This window comes from Triturus cristatus, chromosome 5_1 (genome assembly GCF_964204655.1).
Source record: "Triturus cristatus chromosome 5_1, aTriCri1.1, whole genome shotgun sequence".
Taxonomy (NCBI): domain Eukaryota; kingdom Metazoa; phylum Chordata; class Amphibia; order Caudata; family Salamandridae; genus Triturus; species Triturus cristatus.
The window spans coordinates 404,762,257-404,779,199 of record NC_140587.1 but is presented as its reverse complement, the minus strand read 5'-3'; the positions used below and the strand labels follow the sequence as shown (position 1 = coordinate 404,779,199).

The 16,943-nt window shown below is 49.7% G+C and overlaps 1 protein-coding gene across 15 annotated transcripts in view; it reads right to left on the bottom strand.

Moving 5' to 3' along the window:
* Positions 1–16,943, bottom strand: part of UBR5 (ubiquitin protein ligase E3 component n-recognin 5) — a 2,036,132-nt gene that overhangs the window by 963,618 nt on the left and 1,055,571 nt on the right. For all 15 annotated transcript variants that reach the window (XM_085605144.1, XM_085605147.1, XM_085605145.1 and 12 more), the window contains one exon: positions 8,749–8,867. In XM_085605144.1, the coding sequence (XP_085461270.1) occupies positions 8,749–8,867 (119 nt within the window). The remainder of the gene's footprint in view (positions 1–8,748; positions 8,868–16,943) is intronic.

The window sequence follows — 16,943 nt, the reverse complement described above, 5'->3', positions numbered from 1 at the left end:
CACTGCGGTGGCATGGCTGGAGGGGTCGTCTCGAAGGGGAGGGAGTAGCCCCTTCGGACGATTTGCAGCACCCACCTGTCCGAAGTGATGGAGCGCCAGTGGAGCAGGTGATGGCGAACTCTGCCGCCCACTGGCGTGGAATGGGCCTGAAAGCTCGGACTAGGAGGACTTTGAGGCGTATGCTGCCGGGGTGGATGTGGACTGACCACGTTGTCCTCTAGTACCGCCACGGCAAAACCCACGTCTGCGACCGCGTGCAGGTTGGTTCTGCGGCCGGTGGCTAGGCGGACGTGAGGAGGGGCCCCTTCCTTGGCCGCGAAAGGCGGAAGTTTGCGGCCGTGGGGCCGAGAGACCCAAGGACGTTGCCATAGCCTGGGAGTCCTTAAAACGAGCCAGCGCACTAACCGCCTTCTCACCAAAAAGGCGAGCGCCATCAAAGGGCATATCCATGAGGGTACTCTGGACATCCCCCGAAAAAGACATGGACCTCAGCCAGGCGTGGCGCCGGAGCGCCACCGTGGTGGAAATCGCCCTACCCAGCGAGTCCGTGGTGTCAAGTCCACACCGTATGGCATGTCGCGCTGCATCTCGCCCATCATCAAGTGCCTGGGAGAGACGTGTCCGGGCCTCCTCCGGACACAGGGGCAGCACGTCCTTCACCGCATCCCACAGAGTAGGAGAAACGGTCCAAGAGGCAAGCAGTGTTCAAAGACCGCAGGCCCAAACTCAGGGAAGAGAACAGTTTCTTTCCGAACTGTTCCAGCCTCTTGGATTCCCGATCCGGAGGAGCGGACGGGAAGGAGGATTGGGAAGTGGAGGCTTGGATAACCAGGCTCTCGGGGGTGGGGTGTTGGGACAGGAAACTGGGTCGCCCGAGCAGGGCGGTGGCGCCGGGCCACGCTCCGATCCACAGGAGGATCTGTGGAGGGCTTGGACCAAGTGCCCTGCAGAACGTCGATGAGGGCCTCATTGAACTGCAGCAGAGGCTCTGTGGAGCTTGCTGACGGTTGAAGCACCTCTGTGAGAATATTAGTCCTCACGGCCACAGCAGGCAACTCGAGCCCCAGGGCTTCGGCCGCCTTCCTCCGAAGCCACAGTTGGAGGAGAGATAAAACCAGCGTCCGGTGAAGTGTCCAGACCACAGGCATCCCCCAGTTTGTCTGCCCAGTCCTGTGAAAGTTGGCCCTGGAGGGCCATAGGGTCCTCAGACCCCTCCCAGTAGCCCCCGTCATCCGATTCCTGATAAACAGGAGGAATGATCGGAGCCGGATGGTAGATGAAACGCTCATCGATCGGCGGCGGGTGCGGCGCCTGGTCCGGACAGGGGCTAAACCGGGGAACGGCGTCGTCCGGAGACGGCGCCGGAGGTGGAACCAGTGTCGGTGCCGGCGTAGGAGGTGTCGTGAGGTCGACCGGCGCCGACAGAGATCCAGGCCTGGATCCCTTGTGGACCTGCGGTGTCGGGACCGAAGTAGTCGACGGCGCCGGAGCTGCCGGCACGCGAGGTCGCCCAGTCGAGCCCGCGGGGCCCAAAGGCGCGCCGGCAGGCGTCGACGGCGGAGCCAGGCCCCTCATGGCCGAGAGGAAGGCACTGACCTCCGCCGGAGTCGCGTCAGTCCCAGGGACCGGCGGGTATGGAGACGGATGCGGCTCCTGCGGCTCCGATGGAGCCGCGAGGGTGGGACCACCCTGACCCTCGGCCGAGTCGCGCGACCGGCGAGGGGAGTCCGAAGAGCGGTGTCGCCGCTTGAACTTCTTTGATTGCTTCGACTTACCCGAAGACTTTGAGCCCGACGAGCGATGATGGTGACTGCGGCTCCGCGACAGGTCCTTGGACCTCCTCCTGGACCGGGACCGTGAGCGGCGCGGAGCTGAGTGCCAAAGCTCGAGAAGCTTACGGGACAGCTCCCGCCTAGCCTTCGAGGTCTGACAATCTGGGCACGACTCCGCGTCGTGGTCGGCCCCGAGGCAGTAAAGGCACCGGCGATGGTGGTCCGTCACCGACATCAGTCGATGACAGGAGTCACTGGCTTTAAACCCAGGCATCCTACCGGCACCAGAGTCGAGTCGACAGAAGACCAAAAAGAGTCAAAAGTTTAGTCAAAAATTGACTAAGGGGTAAGCTCTTCCCGGATCGGCGCTGTCTGGCGCGGAAAAAAGAACTGACGTCAGCGCACGAGGGCGGCGTCTAAGTACTCTGACGACGTCATTCCGGCGCACAACGACGGACGCGGTGCCGCAGACGATGCCTAGCGACGCGCAAGGGGTATTGCTACAAAAATCTTTCCGGATACAGCCTGACGCCTGGGGATTTTCTAAGGTGAGGAATCTAACTAACGTGTTTCTTTCAGATTGTATGTATAGGTTTAGGGGTCTTAGATCTAGAATAGGCCTTAGGGAGCCGTCCTTTTGTATGAGAAAATACAGGGAGTAAACTCACTTGTGTGGTTCTAGTGCACTTTTTTGTAGGAGGGAGATTACCTCCTGCTTTAGCAGTAACAAATGTTCTTGTGACGTTGGACGCTGTTTGGGTGGTAGGGTTGGGGGGGTAGATGTTAGTTCAAGACAGTAACCTGATTGAATTATCTGTTGCACCCTTCTGTCTGAGGTGATGTTGGTCCAGACAGGAAGGAATTGTTGGAGTCTTCCCCCGACTGGAGTGGAATGGTCTGGGGGAACTGGAGGGAAGTAATTGGGTGGAGGCAGAGCGCGAGTTGTTGGTTTTGCCTCTGCCTTTGTTGTTGTTCCCCCTGAAACCACCTCTTTGGTAACCTCTAGTAAAGGTGGATTGGGAGGGAGCCTTTTAAGAAGTGGAGGGGCTATCCGAGGAGTAGCCTCTGGGGGTGCTCCTGAAGGATGAGCGACGAAAGGATCGTCTGTGAGCTTGCGACTGCAAGGCTCCCATAGATTTAGCTGTGTCGGTAGCCTTTATTTTTGAATGGATACAACAACATTAGGGCCAAATAGGAGTTGAAAATTGATTGGATGGGAGGCAATATGATGACACAAGTAATCAAAATAAACAATAGTATTTAAACAGCTTTTTTTTTTTATCGTACCGGATGTGGGACGCCAAAGACTGAGACGGCTCCTGACAGTAGTTTGGATGCAGCCAATACCGACATTCAATAATTCTATCCAGAGACATTGGTTGAATACTCTTGCTTCACTGTGAGCCATATCATCATACTTTAGAATCCGTGTCCAGTTGCTCGTTGACTCACTTGCCAGAAGACACGCCTCACATTCATATTACCTTGCCCTGAAGAAGCCCATGTTTGGGCGAAACGCGTTGGCTGGCTGTTTTTATGAAGTGCAACAAGGAAAATAAAAAGACGGAAGAAACAAAACATTCATATGTGAAATGTTTTATGTTGAAATACTATTGTTTATTTTGATTACTTGTGTCATCATATTGCCTCTCATCCAATCAATTTTCAAGTATATATTTACGATCTACAAGCAGCAGATAGTTTGAGGTGGGCAATATTGCATATTGCTGACTGATTCTGGTGGTGCAGTCTCCTTTGACCTGGCTGCTTCTAATTCCTTCTTATGCCAAATAGGTGTTGCTCATCGAATGGTTGATTGAGAATGGAACTCTGGACTTCAGGTTTGAAACCAGAAATGCGTAGTCAGGCATGCCTACGCAGAAGGACACTTGTGTTTATTGCCCTTGAGGCGGTATCTGGTACATCTAAGGCACAACAGATGGAGGTGTTAGTAATGGTTTTTCCTTCTAGTACGAGTTCTTTGGCCCTATTTGTATACCTGTCTGGGAGGTGCTGCATTATGGACTCTAGCTCATCATAATGTGCCCTGTCATACCTAGCTAACAGCGCTTGAGTATTGGCAATGCGCCATATGTTTGCCACCTTTGAAGCCATTCATTTGCCAGAGGCATCCAGGAGTTCAGACTCCTTATCTGGTGGTGGTGCGTCACCTGATGATTGGGAATTGGCTCTTTTTCGCGCATTGGAGACTACAAGGGAGTCTAGTTGTGCGGGGCCTTTAATGTAGGCTGGATCAGTAGGGGCGGCCTTATACTTTTTTCCGATCCTAGGGTTGATGACTCGAGCCCTGACCGGGTCTTTAAAGACCTCTGGTGCATGCTTAATGACCCCCTTAAGCATTGGTAAGCATTGGTAAAATTGAGGTGGACTTTTGTGTGGTGTCGAAAATGTCCATGAGAAAAACTTCCTCCACGGGGCCTGTGTGTAGGTCAACCCCGTGGTACTGGGCAGCTCTGTGGAGGAGCTGGTTAAAGCTGATAGTGTCCTCGGAAGGTGGGGGGGGGGGTTGGAGGTATAGATGTCCTCTTGTGGGAAATAATAGGGTCCCCTAGTGGTTGATCGTCCGCACTTCCCCTGCATCATCCGAGGTGTTATCATCATCATCTACTGGAGTAGGGGATGGTGAAGGAGAGCGGTGTGGTGAGGGGGAGGAGGAGGAGGAGGAGGAGGAAGAGGAGGAGGAGAAGGGATCCTTAATGGAGTGGTAGCAAAGTCTCTCTTTTTAGGTGGTGGAGCCGGTGCAGGCGTATCTAATGTTCGCTTCTTGAAGCTAAGCATCAAGTGACCAGTCTTCGGATCCTTTACAAGAGTTTAGGGTAGGATCTGTGCGAAACAGTTCTCTTTGGGAGGCAGCTCCTTCAGTGCTGATGGCTTTTTCGGCGCCGACTCGGTAGCGGTTCTGGGTTTGGAACCGTGCGGTTTTGCAGTGTCTTTGGCCGATGGAACCTGTTTCCTCGATTACAATGTCTTTTTCGGCTTCGAAGCATGGGAGTCGGGCCCTTTGGTGGCAGTTTTTTGGTCGGCTCCGAGTGTGTTGTCGGTGTCAAGGATCTGGTGCCAGTTTTCAACGCAGAGTGCTTGGATGTCGAAGCAGTGGTCGGCGTGGACGAGGAAGACGACGGCTTCTTTTTCGGTGCCTGTGGATGTTTTTCGACACCGAGGGTAGGCTGACTCGAGCCCGAGTCACCTGAAGGCTTAGTAGGCTTCTTTACCGGGCCCGGAGGCGGGGCATGGGAAGCAGTCTCTCGGTGTGCACCTGGGCCCGAAGGTGAAGGTTTGACCGAAGCCTTTTTAGGGGGGTTGGTGTCGGGGTCGACGTCTGTACACACGACCCTCTGTGCTGGAGTGATGTCCTCGACGTCAGAGTCATCGGCTTCGGAGACGCTGATGAGGCCTTCTTCGACACGCCCCTGCTCTGGCACATCGAAGCCCTCTTGGAAGATGTCGTCGGGGATCTAAGACGACGAGTGAGCCATGGTTCTTTTAACTTGTCGGTCCCGAATTGTCTTCTTGGAGCAGAAGGAGGTGCAAGCTGGACAGTCACTGGCCTCGTGCTCCGGTGAGCGGCAAACGTTGCACACCTCATGCAGATCGATGTGGGGAAACTTCGACCCACATCGAGGACACTTTTTGAATGGCGTCCTTCCCATGAGCCAGATGATAAGGCCCAGGTAGGCCCTAAGGCCTTCGTCGACGACCGGAATCGAAGACTTCAAAGTTGTTGAGTCGCGTGGATTGGGAAAACGCGATCGAGACAATACCGTCGAAAAAGGAAGGATTGCGCGGCGAAAGAAAAAAACGTTAACGGTTCCGAACTGGAGCACAAGAAACACATCCGAGCCCGATGGTGGAAAAAAAATCTGAGGATGGAGCCGATTCCCATGTGCACTATTATTTAAAGGAGGAGTCACCTATCTCATGACTTCCAAAGACTTTCCAGGACAAAAACAAGTGCAAACATCCGGGCCCAACACCAGATGGCGATCTATGCATAGTGTGTAATCTGCAGCTCATATGCCTCGAACATCGGAGATCCGAAAGGCCCAGTTGACCTGCAAGGTACGCAACAAGAGGTGCAATCATACTGAATATATTTAACATGGCGTCATTTAAGACCCGAGCTCTGGTTTAGATCCAAATAAGCCCCTAGAAACTCTAATGCATCTTTCCAGAATTAGGATGGATTCAGATGAGGGACTGAGTCAAATGCAGTAGACTTCAACCACGCAATCTCTTCCATGAACACTAGCCTCTAGAAGTTGAAGACTCTCACTTGTGATATTTGTGATTCTTTTTTGAAGTATTTTCCTTAGACATCAACTTACTTGACAAGGGAGACGGAGCAGGAAACAGTCTTGATTTTGTGTTCAGACATGTAAAGTTGGGCTTCCAATTCCGTGACTGCCTTAGGATGCTTAAGTGGGCACTTGACACTGGACTTGGAGTCTTGTGTGCCCCCTGAAAATGACAGACTGGCGCTCAGCGACCAACATCTGCTAGCAGCAAGTGAAACCGGTTTAAAACATGTTGACTTCAGTGGCCACATTCCTGTTACACTCCCTAAATATTTAGATCTATGTATGTTTGTTCAAAATAGGGGGAGTGGAGCTTGGGTTCATGCTGTACGGTAAGGATAACAAGCATTGGCATAGCCAATAGGTCTTGCCTTTGGGACCTTATAAGTTTTTAACCATGCAACAGTTAATGTTGTTGCACCAAGGATATTGTGCTGCCTACCTAAATACTTATAAGGTCCCAAAGGCGAGACCTATTGGCTATGCCAATGCTTGTTTGCTTTGATGCTGGATAACACACACAATAACAGCACCTTTTATTACCTAAAGCAGTTTGAGCATCCAATTTCCAAGTCCACATATCTGTTTAAATATGTTGTCAATTTCAGCCATTTCCGAGCTTAATTACAAATTGATATGTGGAAAAAATACACGAAAAGGGTCTTTTTTACTTTCTTTTGTGATTGTGTTTATTTGTTGTTTTTGTAAAACTGGCCTTTGACTTTTTAAGTTAGAATTATTATAAGGGTATGACATCACTTCTTGTGATCTCAGTACACGCGACGCCATTTTGATATCCAATGATAATTAGTTCCCCTGCTATTTTCCTCACAACTTGTGTCCTCTTCCTGATTGGGACTGGCTAGGCAACCGGAGCATATTATTAATGTGTTTCTGTAAATACCTTTGACTCCATTTCTAGTCTCAATCCTGTCAGAAAAAGCGTCCAAGAATATAAAAGGCAAACTCAAATTTGTAATTGAATTGCATTTTTAATTAACACGTTCAGAATCATTCTTTATACCTAATGCCGCACTCCCAATAATCAGCAATCTATAGAATACCTAGGGGCAGTTTTTAATCGAGTTATGCACTCTGGACGTTGAGGAAAAAGCTTGAATTGTCGGGAAAACGCAGTGATTCCTCAGGTGGAACACGACGACTTCCCCAATATGGACTACTATGCTCCTAAAATGTTAGGTGTCTATGTCCCTAACCCGTCCCCTTCATGACAGCCTGTCCCGGCTAGCTGAGCCCATGGGACACTTGAGGAGTCATTGCGCAGAAAATATTTCCCATGTCCCTTCATGTACTTTTTCGTCACAAATAAAACAATATTTAGAGACCGAACACCATCCCACACTTTCTTTGTCTACCCATCCATGAACACTATCCCACACTTTCTTTGTCTACCCATCCATCTTTCACATCGAACATGTAAAATAAATATCTTGCAACCCCTGCCTCTCTCTCTGTAACACCCCCACCATATACATTAACAAGCATTGGTAAGAAGTGTTGGTGATATTTAGACTGGATAGTTAACATAACATTATTCAAACTGGTGGTTTAAAAAAATGCATTATTTACATATAATACACACAAACAGCTAACATACCCTTCATCACACACAAGACAAACATAAATGGCTAAAATTCTTTACTGTTAACATTTTTGCTGGAATGTTTTCGCACGGAATTGACAGCAAACTTACTTAGGCCTCTAGTAAAAACGTCCTAAGAAGTACGTTTTAGTGTCCAGCCTTCTAGTAAGGTAGGAGTCGTGGCAGCCACACACATACCCCGTGCGCGTTTGCTGTTCCCCTTCTAATCTGAGGTCTGCCATTTACCGAGGACGCACTCCCTAAGCAGTCTAATTGCATCTCCTAGTCTCGCGCATCTGCCCACGAGGCATGGTGTGCATGTTTCGATGTTGACAGAAGATGACAAAATGATTGTTAGTACACTTTAAGTTAATGCAATCACCGAGGACGAGTACAGGGGGGGGGCACCAAGCAGGCTACGTCACGTGACTTGAGCATTCTGCAGCCCGCGTTCTTAGGCGATTCTCTGTGTTATCAGCCATCAATAGGATAACAAGCGCGCGCTCTAAAAGTATTACAAAAAAAAAGTGTCGGCAAAATTTAAAACGTTTCACTTGCGGGAGCGAGCGGCGCCAGGAGCGATAATTGCTACCATATGGAGACGCTCGCTCCCGCAAGTGAATCACCAAAGTGCACGCGTTGCCATTGAAGGCAATGGAACGCGTGCACGTTTTTGGTTGAAAAGCCAAAGCGATTGTTAAAGGTCTTTTGCATATGCAGCGCATAGGCGAGACCTAAAAAGGAACTAATAGCAACACAATAAGTTGGCACCTATACAAGACTCAGGTTCTCATTTCCAGGGCAGGATATAATCGTGAGAGAGAGACCAATGGTACCGCATAGCAGGACATGGGGCCTATTGAAGCTTTGCTGGTTCCAGAAACTCTGTACATAAAGCACTAAAACCAGTTTAGATAATAGCTCTTCAAACAAACAATGCATTAAAAGGACACATGAAAATAATTAATATGAATAAGGGAAGGATGCTTATTTCCCCTCTAAAATTTAACATCACCTAAAACAATTTAAGAACAACATCTGGCAAATTGATTCCTACCTTCTGGATTTGCAGTTTTGCGGTTCCGATCTTCACGGATTCGTGGAGGTCTGTACTGGCAGTGCTCTACTGTTTGTCTAGCCACTGTCTGCACTAAAAAGAGTAACAAGTGCTCACCCCTGTAATGTGACATAGAACAAGTTAATATCCATTGTAATAGTTGCAATACTAGCAAGCATGAAGAAACTATTATACAGTCAAAAACAGATGCCTCTAATTTTGTTTCACAGTGTGCTTGAAGAGATTTATATTCATACCATTTTTTTTATCAAGGATAAACAAGTAAGAGCCTGAATGCTATCTAGAAGAATGGGGTGGTGTGTGTGGCGAGAGGTTAATTTGTGCATGTGGCTGCAGGTGGTGGCTAAAAGCACCAATCCTGGACTGCCAGGACTTCTATTTGATCACATTTTGACTCCGAGGGGAGAGAGAAAGGTTATTATAAAAAAGAAAAAAAGAAAAAGACTGGAGCAAGAAGAGCAAGGCATGAACACTTTCAGAAAGGGATTAGGTGGGGGGGAAACAAGCCAGAGTGATAGAGTGAAGAGGCAATAGGGGGAAGTGTCGGAAGAAAGAGGCATGAGGTGGAACCAAAATGAAACAGTCCTGTTCTCTGCAATCTCTATATTCGGCCTAAGGACTACTAAGAAAAACCTTGAGCCCCCTGTATAAGTACAAATTAAGCACTGGTCTACAGATAGAGCGGATACTCCAACACTTTTATACTATTTCTTAAGAAATGATGCCATTTAAAAATATTTGGGGTAAATGTGAAACTGTAGCATAATGTACAAAGAGAAAGTTACAAAAATAGAGGGAAATCACTGAATGGTGTTCAATGTCAGAAGAACAAGTTACTTACCTTCGGTGACGCTTTTTCTGGTGGATACAGTATCTGCCTGTGGATTCCTCACCTTATGAATACTCCCTGCGTGAGCATTCCGCAGAAATTGTTTCCTAGCTGTGAGAAAGTGGCTCTGTATATACTGTTCCCTAATAGGTACAGGGTGTACAGAGTCCACAGTCCCCCAGGGTTTGACAGAGGCTAAATTTAGATATAACCTTACTCTCTAAAGTGGTAGCTTGGTCGAGCAGTAAGGCAGTATCAGAGGACAGTGTAAAGCATTTGTTGAACACACTCAGTCAGCAAATGGTCTCACACACTCAATAACTGAACTCTAGGCCAATGATTTATATATAAAAAATATATGCTTGTTTTATTTTAGAACCAACACTTGGATTTAAAATATACTTTCTCAGCATGAGATGTTTCATATAAATAGTTTTGCAAAATGCAATAAACTTTTGTAAACAGTTACAAGTGGTTGCAGTAGGCAACTCTATTTCTTAAACACAACAATGCATTGAGCTCAATGGTAAATTCAGGTTATTTGTAACAGATTACTTTTTAGATTACTTTAGTAATTCCAGGACTGGATCCTAAATTCAGTCCTGGGTCAGTTCTCAGAATCAAGTGATGAAAGTCGACTTAAGTACTGTAATGATTTTTAACTAATATTTAGCTATTTTAAAAGTTGACACTTAGAAAATATTTCAGAGAAAACAGTCAATGATTCCCTATGGAAGAAAATTCAGGTTATAGGTACAGTATGTTCTCGTTACTTTTGTAATCCAGTACTGGGTGCCTAGACTCAGTACTGGGACCTTTATCCAAAACAGGTAAGTAATTACGTTTTCAGATATTATACGATTTTTGAAGAATATTTAAAGATTGCAGAAATCGACACTTAGAAGAAATTTCACAGAAAAACAGTGAATGGTTTCCTATGGAAGAAAATTGAGTTAAGGGTAAGTACAGTTGTGGGTATTTTTCAGAGTCAGTGCTGGGCACCAAGATCCAGCACTGGGAGCTCACCTAAGAGCAGGTGAGTAAATTCGTTATTGTCACTCGGCTGATTTTTGGTGAATATTTGAAGATTTGAAAAGTCCACACTTAGAAGAAATTTCAGGAAAAAGCCAGTCAATGTTACCCTATGAGGAAAATAGAGTTTGCGGTTTAAGGGTAAGTACTCGACTGGCAGAGTTGAGGTTCTGGGCACAGACTCAGGGGTCTCCCAGGGTCAGGTAGGTAAAGTTGGTTCACCCTCAGCGGCTCTAGGGCGGCCGGGTGCAGAGCGAGTTAGGCCCAATGTTATCCTATGAGGTATAGGGGGGTCTTGTTTGGTGGCTGCTGGCTGGCAAGCCACGCGGCTGTGGGAGCTGGGCTCCTGCTCACTTACTCAGGGCAAGTGGGGAAGTAGGTAGGTGTAGAGTTTTCACTGCCAGGGCCACTCGGGCGGCTGGGTGCAGAGGGCTTTTGAGCCGTCGGGCGCTCAATGGTTTGCAATGGGAAATCTCCGGTTTGGAAAAAGACTGCAAGCTTGGGGACGAGGACTCTTTAGGTGCCACCACCACTTCGAGAGGTAAGTTGGGTAGTTGGAGGATAGGTAGGTACCCCGGGATTGGGCACAGGGGGCCGTGGGGCACCTCGTGCAGGGGTGCCTTTAGGTGTCGGGAAATCTTACCCTCTGTTGATCGCAGTTGGGGGGGGGGGCACCTTGTTCTGAGCCTGCAGGCTTCTTCAGGAGTGTTGAGGGAGGTCCTTGGGTGCCGGACTCGGGGTCACAGTCGCCGTGGGGTCGTCCTCAGGGTCTTTGTTCACTCCGGCACAGGCCAGGCTTGGCTGGTGTAGAGTGTGCTGGGTTTGCGGTTCCGGGCTGCTGCCAGGGATTAGAGATAGGTTTTCGAGTAGAGCCTCTACTCATGGGAGTCCCAGGGGCTTAGAGCCAAAAGGTAGCCAGGTCCTCTGGGGTTGGTGAGGTTGCTGGCCACAAGAGGTGCCGGGTTGGAGCAGGAGCAGGTTCGAGGGTCGACAGGCCGGTAGGGCTGGGGCAAAAGCAGTTGTTGTCTTGCTCTTTTCAGCAGCTGCAGGGCAGATCTTCTTTCTTTTTGTAGTTTCGAATCTGGAATCTGGGGAATGAAGGTTCAGGGTGCCCCTAAATACTAGATTTAGGGGCGTTACAGGTAGGTGAAGGGCAGGGGCCAATGGGTCCCTGTCCTGGGGTGGGAACACCCCCTATCCTGCCTCTCTCCTGTGGGAGGGGGGCAGGAGCCTAATCCTGATTGGGCAGGGCTTCCCATCTTCAAGATGGCGAGAGCCCGGAGATGTGCTTCACCTCGCCTCCCCCACCTGAGGGGTGGGGTTGGCAGGCTGGCACATCCCCTGTCCTTATTTGGGGTTTCCGGCCAAGCTTCCTGCCAGAGTGGGGGGTTGCAGTGGCCTGGGGAAGCTCACAGAGGCGGCATGCCTTTGAAGCTTCCCCCTGCTCGTCCTGGGGGAGGAGATTTAGCACCTCGCCCAGGATGTGCATTGTTGCAGACCCAGGAGAGCAGGGGCTCTCCTACCCAGGGGTCCAGTCTGCTGTGTGGCAGCCTAGGCAGCCTCAGAACAGACGTGGATTGTAGGTTTAGGTTTCAGGGGGCCTCTCTAAGATGCCCTCTGTGGTGCTTTGTACATTAAATCACACACTAGCATCACTGTGGATTTAATGTGCTGAGCAGTTTGATACCAAACTTCTCAGTCTTCAGTGCTGCCATTATGGTGCTGTGGAGTTTGTGTTTGACAAGCTCCCAGCACCATATACTCTTAGCTGGCAGCACTGCACTTACAGGACCCAGGAATGGACCTGGGTACTGTAGGGGCACAGGGCTCCTGCCTCTGTGCCCACACCACTGGCATAGGGCACCCAGCTAGAGGGGTGGCTGATGTATGCCAGGGCAGTGTAGGTTGTGGGCATGGCACACAGGGATGTGCCATGTCGACTCTCCGTTTTGTCTTGTATCCAGACACTCAGCCTGCAAGAGCAGTGTGTGTGTGTGTTAGGGTACAGGGCCTCTAAGGGTGGCACAATGAGTGCTGCAGCCCTTAGAGGGCTTCCCTGGTCACAAGGCCCTGGGTACCTAGGGTACCATTTACCAGGGGCTTACATGTGGCCAGGGTTTGCCAATTTGGGTTTTGGCTGTTAGGCAGTTTTTAGGGAAGGAACACAGGCCCTGGGCACCTGGTTGGCAGGAGCCCAGGGCACAACAAGGAAAAGTGCATCAGCTATTAGGCAAAAAAAAGGGGGGGGGGGTTACTGTAACAGAAACCCACTTTCTTACACTAGCTCTCCCACATCGACGAGGACGTCACAATATCAAGGCTCCGCTCGCGACACCGTATGATGTCATCGGAGTCATAAGAGGACCTCGTTGGCGTGCTGATGTCAGTCCCACCCATTTGTTTCATGCCATCAAGGCAAACGGGCGGACCGACACATTTTCAAATGTAAACATAGCATACCAAATATATACACATATATAAAGTCACAAATGCATAATCAAAGACAGAGAAATAGCAACTGAATAAGCATTTATCATTATTAAAATATAAACATGATTAAGACATATTGAAATGAAACATTTTTTGGTAGAAACAGGTGGACAACAGGGAGGCGGGCGGGACAGTGAGAATCCACAGGCAGATACTGTATCCACCAGAAAAAGCGTAACCGAAGTTAAGTAACTAGTTCTTCTGATGAATACTTCTGCCTGTGGATTCCTCACCTTATGAATAGACTCCCAAAGCCGTACCTCTCCTGGAGGAGGGTGTCCACCTGATTAGACCAAAAAATCTTGCAAAACAGAACGAGCAAATTGGCCATCCCTCCTAACCTCAGAGTCCAAGAAGTAATGCTTCGCAAAGGTGTGGCGGGAGGCCCAAGTTGCTGCCTTACAATTGTCAACAACAGGAACACCTCTAGCTAAATCAGAATAAGTAGACTTAGCTCTGATGGAATGAGCTCAGATACCTTCAGGAGGGTCCTTCTTGGCCAGGGCGTAGCAAATCTTGATGCACAAGATAATCCACCTAGAGAAAGTCCCCTTGTGCACAGCCTTGCCTTTCATCTTCCCAACATAACCCACAAAGAACTGATCGTCCAGCCTCAGATCTCTTGTCCGATCCAAGTTAAAGTGGACAGCTCTCTTAGGGTCCAAACGATGCAGTCTCTCCTCCTCCTTGGAAGGGTGAGGATAGAAGGTAGGTAAAGTTATGGACTGTCCCATATGAAAAGGGGTAACCGCCTTGGAAAGGAAAGCAGCCCTGGTACTTAAAACCAACTTAACCGCATGAATGGACAAGTAAGGAGGTTTCGAACTAAGAGCCTGAAGCTCACTTACCCCTCCTAGCCAAGGTATGGGCAACAAAGAAAACCATCTTAAAAGAAAGAAGCCTCAACGGGCAAGTATGAAGAGGCTCAAACGGAGAACCCATTAAAAAGGTAAGAACAAAATTCTAATCCCACTGAGGAATAATGAAAGGTGTGGGAGGGAACTTATTTGTAAGACCCTTAATCAACCTCATGACAATGGGGACTTAAATAAAGACGGCTGGCCCGGTAAACATAGAAAGGCCAACAAGGCCGAAAAATAGCCCTTAACAGTGGCTACAGTACTACCTTGTGAAAGTGAAACCTCCAGAATATTAGACAAATGGGCCTTCAAAGGGTCAATGTCTCTCTACGCACCACCTAACAAATCTGGACCACCTGGAAGAGTAAACCGACTTAGTGGAGTATCGCCTGGATGATAAAATAACATCTTTAAGGCCTTTGACAGCTTGGAAGGGCCGTATTTGTTTCGGGTCCTGCGTGCCTTTGGTCTGGGGGATCGTTTTGTGTCTTGGACGGAGCTGTTATACAGGGATTCCACGGCCCGCACTAGGACGGGGGGCTGGTGTCCTCCCCCTGCGCAGTGGGCAGGGGGACGCTCCAAGGGTGCCCATTATCACCACTGCTGTTCGCACTGGCCATAGAGCCACTGGCGGCTCAGGCCCGAAAGGGGAGCTGGTTTGGGGGACTCCGGGTGAATGATGATACTCACTATATCGCACTCTACGCGGATGACCTCCTCCTGTTTTTAAGCAATACGCGGGGAGACCTGGAGGGAGCCAAGAGATTGCTTGGTTGTCTCGAGGACTTAGCAGGTCTGAAGGTGAATTGGGCTAAGTCGTGTCTCTTCCCCGCCTCCAGGAAGGCGGGAGGTCCCTGCTTTGCAGAGGAGGTCCGATGGGAGTATACTTGCATAACATACTTGGGGACGCGCATTTACCATGACCGCACGGACCTGGTGGAGGGTAATATTGGCAGGGCGGTGCGTGGTCTTCGAGATAATATGGACTTCTGGCAGACGCTGCCACTCTCCCTGATGGGACGGGTGGCTCTTCTCAAGATGGTGGCACTCCCCAGGCTGTTATATTACTTCAGGACGCTACCAGTCTGGGTCCCGGCGTAGACGTTTAAACGACTCCAGCAGATGATCACGGGGGTCTTATGGAATTCTGGCCGACGTCGGGTAGCTTTGCACAAGCTGATGAGGCCGCGGGGCGAGGGTGGTTTGGCGGTCCCAGATCTAGAGAGTTATTACTTGGCTGCGCAATTGCGGGGGTTGACCCAGGCGGAGGCCCGAGAGTTCAGGGGAATTGGAGAGGGTGCGGGAGGGCGGATCTCTGCCTCTCTCCTGGCAAAGATAATTCTACAGCAGCCCCACCGCGGGGGGGGGGGATTGCCTGCTGAGGTGCAGACCTTTCGGCAGTGTTGGACTAGAAGTCAGCAGAGGGCACGGATCGCCCGTCCATATGCGCCCGAGATACCTATATTGATGTGCCAGCAGCTACCGCATGGGGGCAACTGGTCGGCGTTGTCTGGATGGAGCGATGCGGGTTTGACGACGGTGGGGGATCTGTATGAAGATACTCTTGCCTTATGAATCTATTCGTGAGCGTTATGGTCTGCCGTGCGGGGACTACCTGCTTCACTCGGCCCTGGTTTCGGCTATTCAGCGTCGGTGGCAGAGTGGATTATCGGAGCCGCAAACATCTATGGCTTGCCAGTATGTGATATTAGCGGCGGGCGCTATCAAAGCGGTCACATGCTTATATCAGCGGTTGACGAGTGAAAGGCTGGCCCCACTTGACAGGTTAAAACAGTGTTGGGAGGAGGATATTGAAAGGGATATACCTGATAGAGTGTGGGCTGAATTGCTCGAGTGCCCTTTGAAATGTTCTAGGAATGCTCGTTTCCAGCAGATCCAATTCTTTATTTTGCACCGGGCCTATCTTACCCCAGCTAAGATTCAGAGCTACTTTCATACTCTCACGGCGCCCTGTCCTCGCTGTCGAGCGGAGGGAGCTGACCTCTGCCACATGTTATGGGGTTGCCCTCAGATCAGGGATTACTGGTGGGGGGTATGGACGTTACTATGTACTATCACAGACAGGGAGATTGAATTCGGTATGAGCCCGTGCTTGTTGCACTGGTTCCCCCACTCCTCGAAGTATAAAATAACCAGCAAATTTATAGACCTAGGGCTGGTATTAGCCAAGCGGGAAATCACTGCTAACTGGAAACTGCAACGAGGGCCACGTTTGCAGAAGCGGAGAGCAGAATTTACTCGGTGGGCAGATGGCGAAGCGGTCCACCGCATGCAGTCGGCTACCCGTGCTCATAGTGATAGGGCGTTGGAGTCGACCCGAGCTTGGGGTGTGCTGGCGGAACTGTTAAAAGCTGCTGACGCTGATGGGGACGGGGCCTCTGACGCAGAGGAGGGGCGGGCCCCGCCCTCCCCTACATCTGATTAGAGGAGCGCTGAGGGATTAGGCAATAGCACACTTGGGTGGTTGGCGGTCCTGTGTTGGGAAAGTCGGAGGCGTAGAGTTAAAGACTTGAGTGCCTTGCCATGTATCCTGTCAATAAGTCATGCCGGAGGGGAGTGGGGGTTGAGGGTGGTGGGTGGGGGGGAGGGACGTAACGTGGGGTAGCTGTTTGACTTTAGTTTAGTTGTTCCAATTGCACGGCGGAATCTCCTGAGTGGAGACTCTGCGACCTACGTGTATACGAGCTGCCTACATGTGGACACTGGATGGTGGACTTCGAAGGGTTAACCCACAAGGTTTGCTGGGGAGGCACCGAATTACTCTGTATACTGTGGAGTCATAATAAGGACGTTGGTGCAAAGGGAGTTGTACGTTGGTATGTTCCAGGCAAGTGTTGGATGTTGATTGTACTGTATTTGAGTGATTTTGATGCAAATAAACATTTAAAAATAAAAAATAAAAAAAATGATAAAATAACATCCACTATATCCGACGGGAGAGA